Source organism: Rosa rugosa, chromosome 4 (genome assembly GCF_958449725.1).
Source record: "Rosa rugosa chromosome 4, drRosRugo1.1, whole genome shotgun sequence".
Lineage (NCBI taxonomy): Eukaryota > Viridiplantae > Streptophyta > Magnoliopsida > Rosales > Rosaceae > Rosa > Rosa rugosa.
The window spans coordinates 9,243,364-9,258,907 of NC_084823.1; the positions used below are offsets into that span (position 1 = coordinate 9,243,364).

At 37.1% G+C, this 15,544-nt stretch overlaps 5 protein-coding genes across 6 annotated transcripts; all 5 read right to left on the reverse strand.

The window, feature by feature from the left end:
* Positions 1 to 231: 231 nt before the first annotated feature.
* On the reverse strand, positions 232 to 2,559 carry LOC133746334 (kinesin-like protein KIN-4C). 2 transcript variants are annotated; one of them, XM_062174519.1, is made up of 4 exons: positions 2,465 to 2,559; positions 2,213 to 2,266; positions 1,474 to 2,019; positions 233 to 1,368 (listed from the first exon to the last, which is right to left on the reverse strand). In XM_062174519.1, the coding sequence occupies exons 3-4, from the start codon at positions 1,987 to 1,989 to the stop codon at positions 991 to 993; spliced, it is 894 nt and encodes a 297-aa protein (XP_062030503.1). In that variant the 5' UTR covers positions 1,990 to 2,019; positions 2,213 to 2,266; positions 2,465 to 2,559; the 3' UTR covers positions 233 to 990. The 2 variants fall into 2 exon arrangements, with proteins under 2 accessions (XP_062030502.1, XP_062030503.1); XM_062174518.1 differs by lacking the exon at positions 2,465 to 2,559 and having other exon boundaries at positions 232 to 1,368; positions 2,213 to 2,353.
* Positions 2,560 to 2,583: 24 nt separating this feature from the next.
* Positions 2,584 to 7,089, reverse strand: LOC133746335 (kinesin-like protein KIN-4C). The gene is made up of 7 exons (XM_062174520.1): positions 5,344 to 7,089; positions 5,181 to 5,261; positions 4,149 to 4,220; positions 3,962 to 4,078; positions 3,541 to 3,626; positions 2,937 to 2,993; positions 2,584 to 2,820 (listed from the first exon to the last, which is right to left on the reverse strand). Exons 3-7 carry the CDS (start codon positions 4,185 to 4,187, stop codon positions 2,589 to 2,591), a joined length of 531 nt encoding a protein of 176 aa, XP_062030504.1. The 5' UTR covers positions 4,188 to 4,220; positions 5,181 to 5,261; positions 5,344 to 7,089; the 3' UTR covers positions 2,584 to 2,588.
* LOC133744282 (pentatricopeptide repeat-containing protein At4g38150-like) lies at positions 5,838 to 6,347 on the reverse strand. The gene has a single exon (XM_062172418.1). It carries the CDS (start codon positions 6,345 to 6,347, stop codon positions 5,838 to 5,840), a length of 510 nt encoding a protein of 169 aa, XP_062028402.1.
* Positions 7,090 to 7,990: 901 nt separating the features above from the next.
* LOC133741784 (uncharacterized) lies at positions 7,991 to 9,472 on the reverse strand. Its single transcript, XM_062169504.1, has 4 exons — positions 9,077 to 9,472; positions 8,845 to 8,930; positions 8,519 to 8,724; positions 7,991 to 8,391 (listed from the first exon to the last, which is right to left on the reverse strand). Exons 1-4 carry the CDS (start codon positions 9,262 to 9,264, stop codon positions 8,269 to 8,271), a joined length of 603 nt encoding a protein of 200 aa, XP_062025488.1. The 5' UTR covers positions 9,265 to 9,472; the 3' UTR covers positions 7,991 to 8,268.
* Positions 9,473 to 12,371: 2,899 nt separating this feature from the next.
* On the reverse strand, positions 12,372 to 12,710 carry LOC133744283 (pentatricopeptide repeat-containing protein At5g46100-like). The gene has a single exon (XM_062172419.1). It carries the CDS (start codon positions 12,708 to 12,710, stop codon positions 12,372 to 12,374), a length of 339 nt encoding a protein of 112 aa, XP_062028403.1.
* Positions 12,711 to 15,544: the final 2,834 nt, after the last annotated feature.

Sequence of the window (15,544 nt, forward strand, 5' to 3'; positions counted from 1 at the left end):
CTGTCAACAAGAGAGTTCAAAGACCAGTACAAAAAATGTAAACTGAGACCAAGGAACAGTGATTTAAAACACAACATTACAAGTTGCTAGATGTATAAAGCCATCAGAATAGCAAAGCTTCTCTCATGGTGCTACGTGATTTATGACTTTGCTTCCACCCATGCCTTTCGAATATTTTACTATCATCTTTTTTACTAAGAATGTCTAGTCAAGGGGGCTACACCAGAACGAATCTAGTAACACAATTGAGCCAAACGGGAGTATAGGAAAAATTATTTAATCTGAGCCCATTCTGAGCTTTTTAAGCTTTAGCAAAGTTCAAATCGGATTAAAAGAAACAATCAAATCGAACTCATCACCTTATTGTTCACCTCAACATTGACAAGTAAGCATGGGCATGCTTTCTTAGATGTCATGATACATTCATCTCACAAAGTTCATAATTTCTGTTGTAGTCCATTAATCATATCTTTTACTTGTTAATGTTTAGCCTGAAGATCATCATATCAACTAATTTGGGGATGGGCAAATGGGCAGGCAGAAGTGGTGCAGAACAACGTCGACGAGTGCTGCTGGACTGATAGTCTGATACCTTCTTTACGGTTTACCACCTGCAAATGCTTTGTGACTACATGTGCTATAATTCCAAGACCAATTGCATAACAAATTTATGAACAATGTGTCGGATTGAATTAATGTGGGCAATATCTCTCAATGGTGCATAGGTAGTAACTCGAACAACACTCCTGAGGACCATCCAAACACACCAAAGAAACACCTAAGCATCTACATCTCTCTTCAGCAATCAAACAGAAACTCAAAGGCTTTTGGGACTGATCAATCCTTGTAGCCGCAGTGTTTTGGCCATTACTAGCCGCCTTGAACACAATCAACCTACATCATCGGTACTAGACATACATCTCCAGCTTCACAGCTTAGCTCCACTAATGGTATAAATAATGCCACGGTTCTTCTAAGGAGAAATGATATTTAAAGGCCACAGTTCTCCTTCTCATCTGATGTTTTGTTCTGCCGCAGAGGACTTCTTGGAGCAGGAACACCGGCCTCCTTACTGACACCAGATTGATCTGCTTTATCAGAATTCCTTTCTCTAAATAAGTTGCCACCATTTGATGCAGCTGATCGCATTGCCCTAGGAAGCTTCATAGGGATGGGTGCCTCTGGTGCCCCTTTATCTGCCCCTTGAGGAAGCTTCATAGGGATGGGTACCTCTGGTGCCCCTTTATCTGGCCTTTGAGGTGCTTCAGCAGTTGCTGGCTGCGAGGGAGGCGGAGCATTTGCAACCAGTTGGATTGTGGTTCTTCGCCATTTCTTTCTCTGGTTAGGCTTCGGCGCATTGGATTTGGCCTGCAGTTATAGAAATCATTTAGATCATAGAAGTTTTTAAGTGAATGAAACTAGACCAGCAGAATGAATGTCTCTATTAAGTTTTTGGGATAAGAATAAATATACCAACGTATTTCCGATCTCTGAAAGAGCTTTTCTTCTTGGTCCACCATCATCAGTTGTTTCACTAGGCCTCTCAACTAATGCATTCTGAAGTAACCTGGCACCCTGAGAAGCAAGATGCTGATTCTTCTCTGTTTCATCAGTGCCTTCATCATTTCCAATTCCTTGAGCAGTTTCTCCTTCTGGAGACCCATGTACCTCAACTAGGCTGGATTCTCTATTTGAACACTTAGCAGGCACACAACCACATGATGGCCCACAGGCTCCTCCAGTAGTTCGACATTGACATTTAGTTGTTTTGCAGGAGGAAGTCTTGCTACAAGAGCAGCATACACCCGACTCGCTTTTCTTCACAACACTGACTATCCCCTCACCAGCACTATCTAACTTGAAGCCTCCAGAGTCATTACTACTTTGCGCATTGAATCCCTCACTTGAACTTCCATATTTGGACTTTCTCTTTTTAGTCTTTGGCTTTCCTGAGGCTATCCACTCATCATCTGAGTCAGATATATCCATGTCCTCCAAGATGAATGATGTCCGTGAATCCTTGAGCACATAAAGCACCAGTAATTGAGTAAATTATAGGAATAAAGACTAGTAGTTATTTTTCAATCAACTGAAATCAGTTCATAATGAAAATAGGTAGTTTATAACATGTAAGAGAGGTTACAGACATGGTCTTATGAAGGTAAAATAAATAAATAAAAAAGCTTTCAAAAGGGAATGCCACTGCACTTACTAGCTTGCGCAAATCATACTTGTGTCCATTTTCAGATTTCTTCAACGCTGAGTTCTGTTGCAATAAAAGATTAACCAAACTAGAATTAGCATTCATGAATAGAAAAAAGAAAAAAGTTAAAGGGTTTCTCTAATGCTAGAAACCAAAAGGGAAAAAAAATTTCAAAAACCAAATGTGTCCACAAAGAAAGGACCAAGATGAGTATTTTAGTGGGTCTCTCTGTATGCAACTTCTTTATCTCGTAACAGGCACCTTGAAAAGCAGGAGAAGTCTTGTTTTCAGTCATATACCAAAGTATGAGGGAGTGTATGACAATTACACATCATTTAGAAGAATTGTTTCTATTTGGGGAACTTCCAATGTCATATATAATCCATTAACTGGAGGAAGAAGCTAAGTTGAACAGATGATTCATCAAAATTTTGGCATCTGTAAGAGACCGAACTTGATTCCAACGCCCCCTGCCATTGAAACCCCGCTCGCGCTCTTCTGCTTCTGACAATTGTGATGCCATAGATAACATGGTGCTAGAAGAAGTAGCAAGCATGTTTTCAAGTGCAAAAATCCTTGAATTTCTTGCACCAGGAGACATTATTTCCGAGGAATCACTGCATTCATACCATTGAAACAAAGATATATACATCATGTACACACAAGATAATGGACGAATTTATTGCAACATGACAACATGATATTGAAAATATTCGACTTCAAAAATACTCACCTTAAATTACGTTGTTCTTCTATTAGCTTGGTTCTTTCCTTGGCCATCATAGCACGCCTGTGGTAGCATAGTTAAAATGAAATTGATTAGAGAACTGCCACAAAAGAAACACTGTCCCAGTCAAAAACAAAGTTGATATACAGACAGTTATTGGTCAGAGAGCATGGCTCTTTTCAAATCAAATACAAAAAATATGGATAACTGCAAGTACTGTTACTATGAATATATTCAACGTATCAGAGAAGTTGAGATAGATGCTTGACTAGGTTCTTAATACATGATGCTATTTTGCCAAGTGAACTGTACTAACAAAGAGAGATACTGCAAACACTGCAATTACAGGAATTTTGCCGAAGTTATATCCAATATACACTACTATCAAAAGTACAACTCCTCTCTAGGTTCACAAGACTCATGGACCTGACACCTTAAATTTTTCAACTTGTCTTGAATAATATTTATCATGCTTATCATACCCATTTCTTCATAAATGATGAAAACAACTGAACATGTCTAGAAAGCTCCAACAGCACCTTCAAGCAAGTCAATTCTAAAAGCCTTAAAGATTCATTCATAAACTAGTCCAACAGAATTAGAGGCTTACTCTTCAATTTGCCGCTCATACTCAGATCTTACTTCATTAATCTTAACTGTGACTTCAAGCTCAAGTTCGATTGCCTGCATCAGAGCCTATATGGAGAAAACAGTTACATGGAGGATTACCACATCCCAATGCATAACCAAACAAAACAAGGTTACGTCCAGTCAGACAAATAGAGTGAAGAGCCAATTAGATCCTCATTACATAGATGGAAATCACAGTATTATAATAACAGCACAAAAGATAATCAAACTACTTTACTATCAAGCTACATTAAAAGCAAAGGTCCAGTCCAATGTGACATAGATAATGTGATGCCATCTTTTTTTATATTTGTCATTAGTCCAACTCATAGCATACAGACAAGCACTTCATTTTGATAAATGATTTTTCTTTTTTATTAGAAGCTTCGAGTAACAAATACCTGAATACCATGAGCATTATGACCAGAAGTTTCAAGTGAAGAAGTCTTTCTGGATTCTAAAAGCTCCTTTAACTTTTTTGTGGCCGTATTAGCTTCTTCTGTCTTTCGTTGCAAAACCTGGCATAGCGTAGAGAAGTGAGTATATCTTTCTATAAATGAAGGGCATCCCACACAAACGTTTGCTTACCATTTTTTGCCTCTGGTTTAAAGCTAACAGCTTATGCATCTCATACTCGTTCCTCCTTCCCTCTTTCTTACGCTGATCATTCACAAAATAGAAGATTTGTAGCTGTTTAGTTTCCAACATGGATAGAAAATAAAAGATATAATCAAGCTACATTATGTACAGCTTCTTAAAACTATTGCATATAAGAAAATATGGTATACATCTAGCAAAAGTTGCTCTCCCGCTAACCCAAAAAAAAAAAAAAAAAAAAAAAAGAGCTGATAACATTCTGAAAGTTAAAACTTCAACATCAGAAAATTTACTCCCCATAATTTAATAAAAATGTCGGTTTCGTCAATCAGGATGATGTTTTCTACTAATTAAAATCTGAAAAGTACCACTTGAACAGTTGAATGGTATGCAGAATTACTATAAATATAGACTACAATCATTTGAGAATTATAGTAGAGTTTAAAGCCAGCAAGAATAGCCAATAACAATACTAAGAGCCAAATTTCTTATACCATTCAGATTCAGATTCAGATTCTGCTTCTGTTTTTTTTTTTTTTTTACATCATAATAAGATTAATCTGCCAGCAGACCATACATTGAAGGAAAATTCAACAAATATCATTTTGACATCTTCACTTCAAAAAGAGTAATAACATGAAAACTAACTAACTAAACTAATTTCAGTAGTTGCGTAGTAAAAAGTTAAACTATTTTAGGTCTCTGCCTGTAGTTTGGAGTGCATTCCACTTTGGGCTCCCTGTAGTTTTAGTCTTAGCAGTTATTTTTCTTTAGGGATTGCAGTGATTCTAAAGTTACCTTACTGTCAAAAATATCTACAAAATTGTCCCATAAAAGGTTATCAAAATCAACAGAACGAAGAACCATCATCATACTTCAATTAAAAATGAATAAAAATTTTATCCATCATTTATTTGCAGATTACTTTATTATGTTCAGTCAAGTCATATCACAAGTAGTGTGGCTCTGGTTCAAAAGAAAACCACAAAGTAAACATCTATGATATTCCTCCATTCTATTTACCTGAAGAACTTCTTGTTCTCGTGATGCTTTCCATAATCTAAACTGCTCAGACTCCTGTTTGATCTTGTGTTGCAATTGAACCTATGAAATAACCTTGTATTAATAATAAACAAACACAATCATCATTCTCCATGACCATATGCATTTCAACAACAAATAGCACCTTTTGAGTCTTTATTCTCTGAATTTCATCCTGTAGTCTCCTTGCAGCCTCATCGCTTTTTTGTTTTTGTCTCAACACTGCTGTATGTACCTTGCCCAATCGTCATGCACAAATTGAAGCAGTTAATAACGATTATTGTCCAAATCAATCAAGTGTAAGAATTTTATAAATTAATCAACAGAAGACAAGTTCGTTAAATTTCAGGAGAAGAGAAGAATGCACCAAGAATTAAATATACCAACTGCAAGGATTTCAGAATCCACAAAAGCAGGACACCAAAAAACTATGGTTTTGCTAGCAAGTAAAGAAACTGGTATTTGAATTCATTTTCTTCATATACAACAAGTCAAAAGCAGATAATATAGTGGCTACAAAGAAAAATATGAATGCAGAACACCAGGATAAAAGAAACACAGACCTACATGAATTAGCACAACAGACTACTTGAAGGTCAACAATCACAATTATAAATCCCAGATTGAAACCCTATCCTACTATGATTTTCTATCCTCACTAGCTCTCGCATATATCAAACCTCCTAATCCTGAAGCTGCTGGCGTAACACTGATTAAGCACAACATCAGCCTTTCAACTTGGAAAGTACAATATTCATGACCCTTCTTATTACATTTGTTGGCCGTACATTCTTTTAGAACCTCCCTCATTGCTTTTGCATTAGGCACAAACCCCTTACTCATCATCACCCACACCAAGTCTTTGCCCTCCTCCTCAGCTGCCTTGTCCTCCTGCCTTGCAAAGGCCTCTATCACCGCAGTATAAGTAGCAACATTGGGCCGCTTCCCCTTGTCCATCATCTCAAGCAAGCACTTCTTGGCATCTTCAAAAAAGTTGGGGTCAGTAGTGAGTCCCTTGATTAAAACAGTGTAAGTGTAAGAGTTGGGGGCAACCCCAGCAGCTAACATGCCACGGTAGGCCTCGAGAGCTCCCTTGGTCTTCCCAGCATTGAGGTGGGCCTTAATAATGGAGGTGTATATTGCAACCATGGATTCTACGCCTGTCTCAATTAAGGGTGGGCCTAACAATCTCCTTGACCTCGTCTACATCTCCATCATCTACCAAAGCATGGAACATCCTCAATGCCTCTTTCTTGAGGCCACGGATGCGCCACTTGCAGAAGACCTTTCGCAAATCCTTGTCGATGAGATCACTGTACAACCTGATTGCCTTAACTGCTTATGTGAGGTGGCGTTCTTCAAAGCGATAAAGATAGTTGACAGGAGTAAACCCCTGAAAACCTTTGGTGGCCTCCTCGAAAACCTTCATTACATGGTTCTTGAGGTCATCGGCACAAGAATTGTCCTCCATTGTTTTGATTATTCACTCTCCAAGTTTGGTTGTAACAGAAATGAAATTTGAGAGAAACAACAATCAAGATCACAACTTGCTGAGAACAGAGAGCTTACCACAGAGAAGGGTTCTGAGGGTAGAAATCAGAAGTTGAACGAGACCCAGTGTAACAAGACAATAGAGGTTGTCTATCTAATACAAAGTTAACTAGTGGCTACTGTGTTAAATTTCGAATTCGATCAAGAAAGCTATATGTTGTGCTTTCCAAACAAGACAGTGAGATAACAGGGCGAGACAAGCTAACTCACATTTCCACGATGATCAGCGACGGTAGCTTTTCCGGCATTCGATCCTAGCGTCGCTCATGGGGATTTCTTTTCTTTTCTTTTCTTTATGGGTTTCCGAGCGTCCACAGAAATTCCAAGTCCACCAAATGTGTTTGGCCAAATTTGTGTTTTGATCATTCTACACACATGCGCAAGTATTTTTTATTTTATTTTTTCAGAAATAAAAAAGAAAATTGTCATTACATAGAAGTATATTTTGTAAATGTCATAATTGTCCTTGTGATTTAATTAATTCTCAAAGTTTTTTAATCTTCTAAGGTCATTTCTATCAAAATTTTTAATTTTGGCTAACAAACCCTCCTCTCTTAATAATAGTATAGATATAACAAATATTACCTATATGAGCTGGTTTAGTTGGTGTTGACCTACTTGTGAATGAGTCCTAATTTAAGTTCGATTCCAACTAATCACTGCAATGGGGCGTGCTCTCCAACTTAGGTTCGAACTCCGAAACTGTCAAAGTGACCAAACACTGTACTGCAATGCACAATTGGAGCATTTCACATGCCCTAAAGGGGTTTATCTTGGACCTAATAAGTCTTTTGGTTCCCCTTGACAATGTCAAAAAAAAAAAAAAAAAAAAAATCGATTCCAGCTGCCAATAATTAATGGTATGTGGGTTTATCTTGAATCTAGAAAGCCTTTTGGTTCACAAGGTCAAAAAAAAAAAAAAAAGTTCAATTCTAGTTGCCAATAATTAATGGTACGTTGGAGTTGGACCAATCCATGTGCATGCTTTTATTGGTTTTTATTTTATAAACATTTTAGTTCTCATTATCTTATAACATCTAATCAACTTTCAAAATGAAATTGTAATGCGAGAAACAGAATGTAAGGATTAAAATAGCAATATTCAGACACCGAGTCAAAGTATAATCTTTTATATATATATATATATATATATATATATATATATATATATATATATATATATATATATATATAAGAAAAGGATTATTACAAAACACTAAATACAAAAGCTTTTTGGGCATCCGTAACTATATAAATCAAAATTAAACGCTAGTAAAGCTGTTAGTCTGTTACCATACTCCCTCCCTTAATCAATCGTCTTGCAAGGATTGACCCCTTTTTGCAACTACATCTATCAAGAACTTAGCTTCTCTCAATATATGATTAAAAGAGATATTTGAAAAGGTTTTATTCATGGTGATGATTGTAAAAAGTTGTAAAGACACGTGTAATAAGATTGCCATGCAAGTCGACATAGTACAACTACAATAGATGCATGCATATATATACGACGTTTCCTTTAATTTTGTTCTTTTGTAGAAACTGGAGAGTAGTTTCCATGAAATTCATAGTTTTCTATCTTATCAACAACTGGCTCCACCAGTGTCTTTAAGTCTCCCAGGTCTTGCTTCAGTGAATCCACCTATATGATTAATAAAAAGGACAAGATGAAATTCACTAGCTAGCCAGAGACGAGTTAAAATAAACAAGTGTATATATATAGAATTATAGATATCTGCATATATTATATGACCAAGAAAAATAAAGACCTTGTGAATAAAATCTTGTGTTAGTTGAGCATCTTGAGCAGCCAGTTCGGATACTCGTTCAATCAGCAAAGCAATTTCTTTTAGTCTTGTATGATTAGTTGGAAGTTTATCAGCCACATCGGCTGACACCTTCTCAGCCACAGTTGCCACTCTTTCTACGACTTTTGCTACATTGTCAACCTCTTCCATCACCACCTCTGCCTCCCCTACACCCATCCATCCATAGTTTCCCACTTCAGATTCGATCCATCCATCCATTATAGCCATTTCTATTCAGTCAAGTAATCTGCGAATCAATTAAAAAGTGTGGACATATATATACATACCTTCAATCATTTGCAGATTTTCCCAGTACTTGTGCGTCCAAACAGGAATCAAAATTGACAAAAGGGAGCCCAAAATCCATCTTACCCTGAAATTGAAATAACATGTGCCTGCTGAAGTATATATTCAAAGTACGCACAGTTCATGCGTACAGTACTGAATAATCTATCAGGAAATTAGAAGAACAATGCATGGCAGGTACCAAAGACACAATGTACAAAATTTTATTTGTACCAATTAGAGATGGTGCGCCTAGAAGAAGTTGTAGTAGGCAGTGGTTGCTCAAGTTTTGTCCATGGTTTGTTGTTGGTGCTGCTAAATAACCGCAAGCCTAAGGGATTATTCGCCGAATAACCACGATGCATGCCCAAACATATTTGATACTGCTGTCGGAGCAGAAACCTCATGTCCTTGACGACCATTAGACAAGTAGGTAGTGCAGGATGCTCTATTGCAATGAAGAGTTGTTCCAAGAATGCTACGGAATTTGTAAATGCCCCAAAAATACTCTCTTTTTGCCATTTATGTAGAGTGATTGATGTGCTGAGTTTTCATGGAGGAGATGAATTCCAATATATAACGTATACTTAGTAAGGAGATGGAAGGCTAAGAATTAAGGTAGGTAGGTTGCGCCTAATTTCAATTCAATTTGTTATGGCTTTAACGTGTGGGAATGATGCTCATGCAGTCATGCATATGTGCTTGATGAAGCCACAATATGCAAGCACGTGCTTAAAAGCAACAATGATTAAGAAGGTGCATCCATGCACGCCAAAGCGATTTACTTGCTTCAAGCAAAGGTACCTTGTTAAGATGATCATGACGTCAGGTATACATGGCATTCAGGTGGCATTCTTTTAAATAAAAAGTATCCAGATTTTTTATTATTATTACTAGCCTTTCTGCACGCGCACAAAACATGCGGTGTGCAGAAAGACTAGTAATAATAAGAATCCAAATAGGCTAATAATAATAATAATAAATGCGGTGCGCACACTTTTTTAAAATAAAAAGTATCCAGATTTTTATTATTATTATTATTAGGCTCTTACCAACTCGACCACCTGGAGGGTCCTAGTTTTGTGTCTTATGCTGGAAATTTTTGTTTTAATTTATGGGATCTGAAATTTATTAATAAGCAAGAGGATGTACAGAAGTACAGAACAGAGGATAAAAATTCCACTAAATCCTTTGAACAGCAGAGAATTCACTAACAAAGCCAACAACAATCAAACAAAACTAATTTCACTAATAGATATACTTTTTTGTATTTTCAGTGATGTACTAAGTTTTCATGTATTTGTTACAAAACAATGAAAAGTATTTTCTCTAACAACATAGCTTTACTCTCATTGATCGATATATATTCTTCAGACTTTCATACCTCTGCACTATGTTTCCAATTTGCTCACTAATCAAAAAATGAATATGTAACTGCATCATGATGTTGAGCAAGCAATTGATAAAGCATCAGCTAGAGAATGTGGGTTAGGCCCTGAATTTACTTAGTCCCTTAAAAAAATTCCAATTGCCTTGCTGCCAGTTCATACATTGAAGCAAAAATTACCATAAAAGTCTTGCAAATGTTTCTCTAAAAGCATTAAACATGATTATTACCAACACAAACTAAAATATTCAAAACAGTATACCATATAGTAGATGCTCATCATTCTAACATAGTGTCTGAGGGCTGGTCTGCTTGTAAAATATCCAGTCCAATAAGCATTCAATTTGCTAGCATATTTGATAAATGCACATAAACTATAGGTCAGCAAATTCAAGAAACAGAATGGAGAGTACTGTAAGTGACTGGATTTCAAATAGTTGAACTCATAGAAAGAAATCATCACTCTTAATTGGCCAGTACTCATTTTTTTGCATATTACGCATCGGTGTATGTTAAGCATCTATACATTCCAAGTTCTTGTTTTTCTGTTCCATAAACACAGAGTTCTCACCAAAGAGAATAGTTGTGAGATTCACTACTGCAAATTAATAAAGGGGGTAAGGATCTCTTAATGCAAGAAAATGCAGATAACTAAGGGACAGAGAAGCCAAATTCATCCTATGATGCTTGCAATATGAGTTTGATTTCAAGTGAGAGAACACAAACAAAACAAAAGATAAAATGGAAAAGGGCTCGAACTAACAAAGATCCCATCTGCTACCATTTTCCCTCCAAGTTCACTGAGGCAATAATCCAGGAGATCACCCACAAAACCAAATTCAAATGCCAAACCAAAGCCAGAATCATACGCACCACCCAAACTTGCATGCACCGAAATTCAAAACCCAATCAATCACACCCAAAATTCAACTATAAGAAAAATTGATATAGATAAATATGCTGAGAGAGAGAGAGAGCTAGCATCTAATTGAATTACTCAAGAACAAAATCTTCTTGCAACATTTTGAATAGCACATTCTGCAAATAAACAATGGGTACTTTGAATTCAATCAGATAGCAATAGGTTATTACTGATAAACTGTGCTCTAGTACCATGGATGAAGGAAATGTTTATGCCAATAATCAAATTTGAGAGGCATAGCTCGAAAATAGACGAAGCTACATTTCCTATTGACTGATAATCTAATAACAAGGGAATACGATGTCACTAAACAAAAATTGCAAAAAATCTACATATATTCCCAAATGGTCAGATAAGAGTAAAAAGAAAAAAAAACAAAGGATTGTTCCTCATATGCACCAGAAGCAGGGCATTTTTTTTTTTCTAAATTCAAGGAATAGAAAAACATGATTTGTAGAACAATTCACTTCAAAGACCACTTATAAGACTTGACTAAACACCTTTACTTCAACCATATGGATTGCTATTCCATTCTACTCAAACAGAGGTTACAACAACTAAATGAAGTCTTGCAATTAACCCTAAATTAATTGCACAGATTGTGATCAAGAGGTCCTTCGTTCAACGTAAGAGAAGAATTCACAAAGAATTAAAAATACAAACCGTAAACAATTCAAAATGACAGAAGTTCTTGAACTAAATCCAAAGTTTAGAGTTGAATTTTGTTCCCTCAATCTATCCATTTCCTTAATTATTATCTCTGAACTGTAAATCTAGCAATACAACAATTTCAGGTCTGTCCTTTTGGATATACCAAAGGAGCAGCTTCTCCTTCATGCACAACCCTTCAAAAGAAGATAATTTCAGGTGGCTAAAAGTTTTACCAAAAAAGAAAAAGAAAAAAGGAATGAATGCACAAGACCACGAAAAAGGAAACAGAAACTAAAGGATAATCACCACAGACTACAGACTACTTCAATATCAACATTAACAAACAGAGAGGACATATCCGATATTGAAACTCTATCCTACATAATTATCTAATTCAATTTCAGTATTATGCTACTCTGATGTCCCATTCAAAATGATAGAGAAAAGCACCAAGTCCCCTATTGAAACCCAATTCTACATGATTTCCTAATGCTGAAGCTATTACCTCCCCCATAATGAAACCAACCACCTAATCCTGAAGCAGCTAGCATAACCACAATAAAGCAGCATCAGCTCTTCAACTTGGAAAGTACAATGCTCATGACCCTTCTAATTACCGGTGTTGGTTTGCCCTTTAAAACCTTCATCATAGCCTTCGCATTAGGCACAAAACCTTTACCCATCATCATCTCCACAAACTCTTTGCCCTTCTCCTCAGCTGTCTTGTCCTCCCAAAGCACAAAGCCTTCTATCACCGCAGTATAGGCAGCAACATTAGGCTGCTTCCGCTTGTCCATCATCTCAAGCAAGTACTTCTTGGCATCTCCAAAGAAGTTGGGGTCAGCACAGAGTCCCTTGATTAAAACAGTGTATGTGTAGGAGTTGGGGGCAACCCCATCAGCTAACATGGCCAGATACGCCTCCAGAGCACCCTTGGTCTTGCCAAACTTGAGGTAGGCTTTAATAACAGAGGTGTGGATTTGGACCAATGGCTATACGCCTGTCTGTTGAATGGTATGATAGAGCTCGATGGCCTCGTCCACATTTCCATCCTCTACCAAAGCCTTGTGCACCTCCATTGACCGTTCTATCCAAGGGCAGAGGCGTGACTCGCGGAACAATTTTTGAACAGCCTTGTCAGTGTTGTTGTTGACGACGAGATCAGCATACGTTTTCATTGCCTGCAATGCTTCTGTGAGGTGGTTTTCTTTGTATTGAAAATTATCGATGACAGGGATGAACCCCTTAGCTTTTATCTGCTCAAGGAACTTCTTGGCCGCCTCCTCCACTGGCTCTCGGTAGGCAATGGCATCCATAACATACATGTAGGGTTGATATTGGGGCTTCATCCCCCTATCCAACATTTCAAGGAAATACTTCTTGGCATACCCGATGAAATTAGAATCCGAAAAGTCTTTTGCCATTCCGCTGATGATTAAAGTGTAAGTGTAGGCGGTGGGGGTGGGGGTGACACCAGAGGCTATCATCTGCTGGTAGACCTTGTGAGCATCCTTGGTCTTGCCATTGGCGGCGTAGGCCATAATCACCATGGTGAAGACAGCCACTTCCGGCAGTGTGGTCTGCTCAGAGTGAGGCTTAAAGAGCTCTCTCGCTTCATCACGGAAGCCGCAATCTGCCAGAGAACTGAACATATGAATCACATTTGCATTAAGGGCATCGTGGTCCACAATCCAATCAAATATTTTTCTCAATTCCTTATCCTCAGAGTCTTTGGTCACATCCTCCTAAACCTTCATCAAATGTTTCTTGAGGTCTTCATCACTAGAATTAGGTGTGTCAGCCATTGATTTAATTCTCCTCTCTAGTTCAGTCGAAGCAGAAATTAAATTTGAGATAACAAAAAATCAGAGCTTGGCTGAAGAAAAGGAAAGCAACCCAAGTCAGTGAAACTTGGGTTTTGTATTTTAGAACCAACAAGAGACCATAAAAATCATAACTTGACTACAATGGAGTAAAATGAAGTTGGGTTTTCTATTTAACACAAATTTAAGCAGTAGCTACTGTTTAAGGGTTGTGATCAGTAACATATGTTAGGGATAAAGAAGACAACATATGTTAGGGATAAAGAAGAAGAAGAAGAAGAAGAGAAGCTCACTCACCGATGATGATTATGATTTTCAACGACTGACTGCTCTGCAGGAGATGAACAGTGCACCAAGCAAGAGAAGTGGGGGAGTTCAAATTAAGCTTGTAATTATTGGTCCTTGTGTTTGTGTTAAATGGCTATTCTAGTCCTTGGAATTTTGCCACTTTGTCCCCTCTTGTTTCTGTAATTGTTGATGTCTATAGAATTTTTGGTCTAGGGATTTGCTCCTAGAAAGCATCCCCCAACCCTCCCGGGGGTAGCCCAAATGAAACACCCGACACATTTTAGAAATAAATAATCTTACTAGCATATTATATGATTGTTTAGTAATAAGTAATTATTGATAAGAGGTCAGGAGTTCGAGCCCCATCAAGGGTGGGAATGGGGTGGGGTTTTTTTTTTTTAAAAAAAAAAAAAAAAAAAAAATTATTGATAAAATATATCTTTCTCAAATAAGAAAGATCATGAGACCATGAGAAAATGGAATAATATTTTCTTATTGTCTCAATAGAGTTGAGAAGTGAATAAAGAATATGAATTAGTTATTTCTAGTAAATGAAGAAATTGACTGCTATTGATTCAAGGAAATTTAAATGAATAGTATCTTCATATAATAAATATATGTAGGTCTCTAAACCTATACGTGCTATTATTTTTCTTGTTTTTTTTTTTTTTTTGAACACGGGTGTCAGTCCATTGAAGTAAAGTAGGAAACATTACAAGAGATGACTCACCCGGACTCCGGGAAACGACAGAAAGAGTCATGAATGAAAAACCTAAGACAAACCTAGACTAATCAAACATAATGAATCCATGAGATGAAGCAAGAGAGAGAAGAGAGAGAAAATAAGAGAAAAAAATAGAAATTAGATTAAATACGAAATGTCCATTATGCCCTTCCTGTGGGACCTCCTTGTCTGCTCCAGCTCAGCAGATGACGTCACATTTGGGGCCGGATTCAAATTTTGGACAAGGTTGATGCAATTTGAGAGATCAGGGATGAGTTTGATTAAAAAAAAAGATGAGGGACCAAACTGATGTTTGGCCTAAAGTTTGAAGGACTAAACTGAATTTAATCCTAATAAATATATGTAGGTCTCTAAACCTATACGTGCTATTATTTTTCTTGTTGATACATAGCAGATATAGAGAGAAAGGGAAAGGTCGAGAGTCTTCAAGGAGGCAAAAAGAAAAAGAAAGAACAAAAAGACAAGAGGGGAGGAGCTAGTTTTTTTTAAGTTCATAGGACGAGAAAGAAAGGGCGCCGAGATCTAGACGATAGTGAAGTTAATGTTTTTTGTTCAATTAGTGTTTATAAACGATAGATCGTGGTAAGCATAATTCCAATTCACCTCAAATTCTGATTTTTTTTTCTATTAATTCAGGTTGGGATGTTACATTAGAAGACTAATGGCCAGAGAAATTTTACCAAGATGTGTTTCAAACTTGGGTGGGTAGTTCTTACCATGCATTCCTCCCAACTCTTGAATAGTTGAGTTTGCCAACTCAACCACCTCATGTGGTTATTGTTGATGCCTAGAATTGATACCAACGAAAAACAACAAAGATGAATCAGGGGTCGAGGTAATGGTCCATAAATCCTGCAAATTATGTCAGTGTGACCTCTCGGATGAC

Excerpts from the sequence above, each read along its gene's own strand:
- LOC133741784 (XM_062169504.1), bottom strand. The coding sequence starts at position 9,264 with ATGGTCGTCAAGGACATGAGGTTTCTGCTCCGACAGCAGTATCAAATA. Across the intron at positions 8,931-9,076 it reads AGGCGCACCATCTCTAATTG|GGTAAGATGGATTTTGGGCT; the intron begins GTACAAATAAAA and ends TTTCAATTTCAG. Across the intron at positions 8,725-8,844 it reads AAATCTGCAAATGATTGAAG|GGGAGGCAGAGGTGGTGATG; the intron begins GTATGTATATAT and ends GGATGGGTGTAG.
- LOC133744282 (XM_062172418.1), bottom strand. The coding sequence starts at position 6,347 with ATGGTTGCAATATACACCTCCATTATTAAGGCCCACCTCAATGCTGGG.
- LOC133746335 (XM_062174520.1), bottom strand. The coding sequence starts at position 4,187 with ATGCATAAGCTGTTAGCTTTAAACCAGAGGCAAAAAATG. Across the intron at positions 3,627-3,961 it reads ATAATGCTCATGGTATTCAG|GCTCTGATGCAGGCAATCGA; the intron begins GTATTTGTTACT and ends TTCTCCATATAG. Across the intron at positions 2,994-3,540 it reads TATGAGCGGCAAATTGAAGA|GCGTGCTATGATGGCCAAGG; the intron begins GTAAGCCTCTAA and ends ATGCTACCACAG.
- LOC133746334 (XM_062174518.1), bottom strand. The coding sequence starts at position 2,308 with ATGAATGCTAATTCTAGTTTGGTTAATCTTTTATTGCAACAGAACTCA. Across the intron at positions 2,020-2,212 it reads AGTATGATTTGCGCAAGCTA|GATTCACGGACATCATTCAT; the intron begins GTAAGTGCAGTG and ends TATGTGCTCAAG. Across the intron at positions 1,369-1,473 it reads CAGAGATCGGAAATACGTTG|GCCAAATCCAATGCGCCGAA; the intron begins GTATATTTATTC and ends CTATAACTGCAG.
- LOC133744283 (XM_062172419.1), bottom strand. The coding sequence starts at position 12,710 with ATGTTAGCTGATGGGGTTGCCCCCAACTCCTACACATACACTGTTTTA.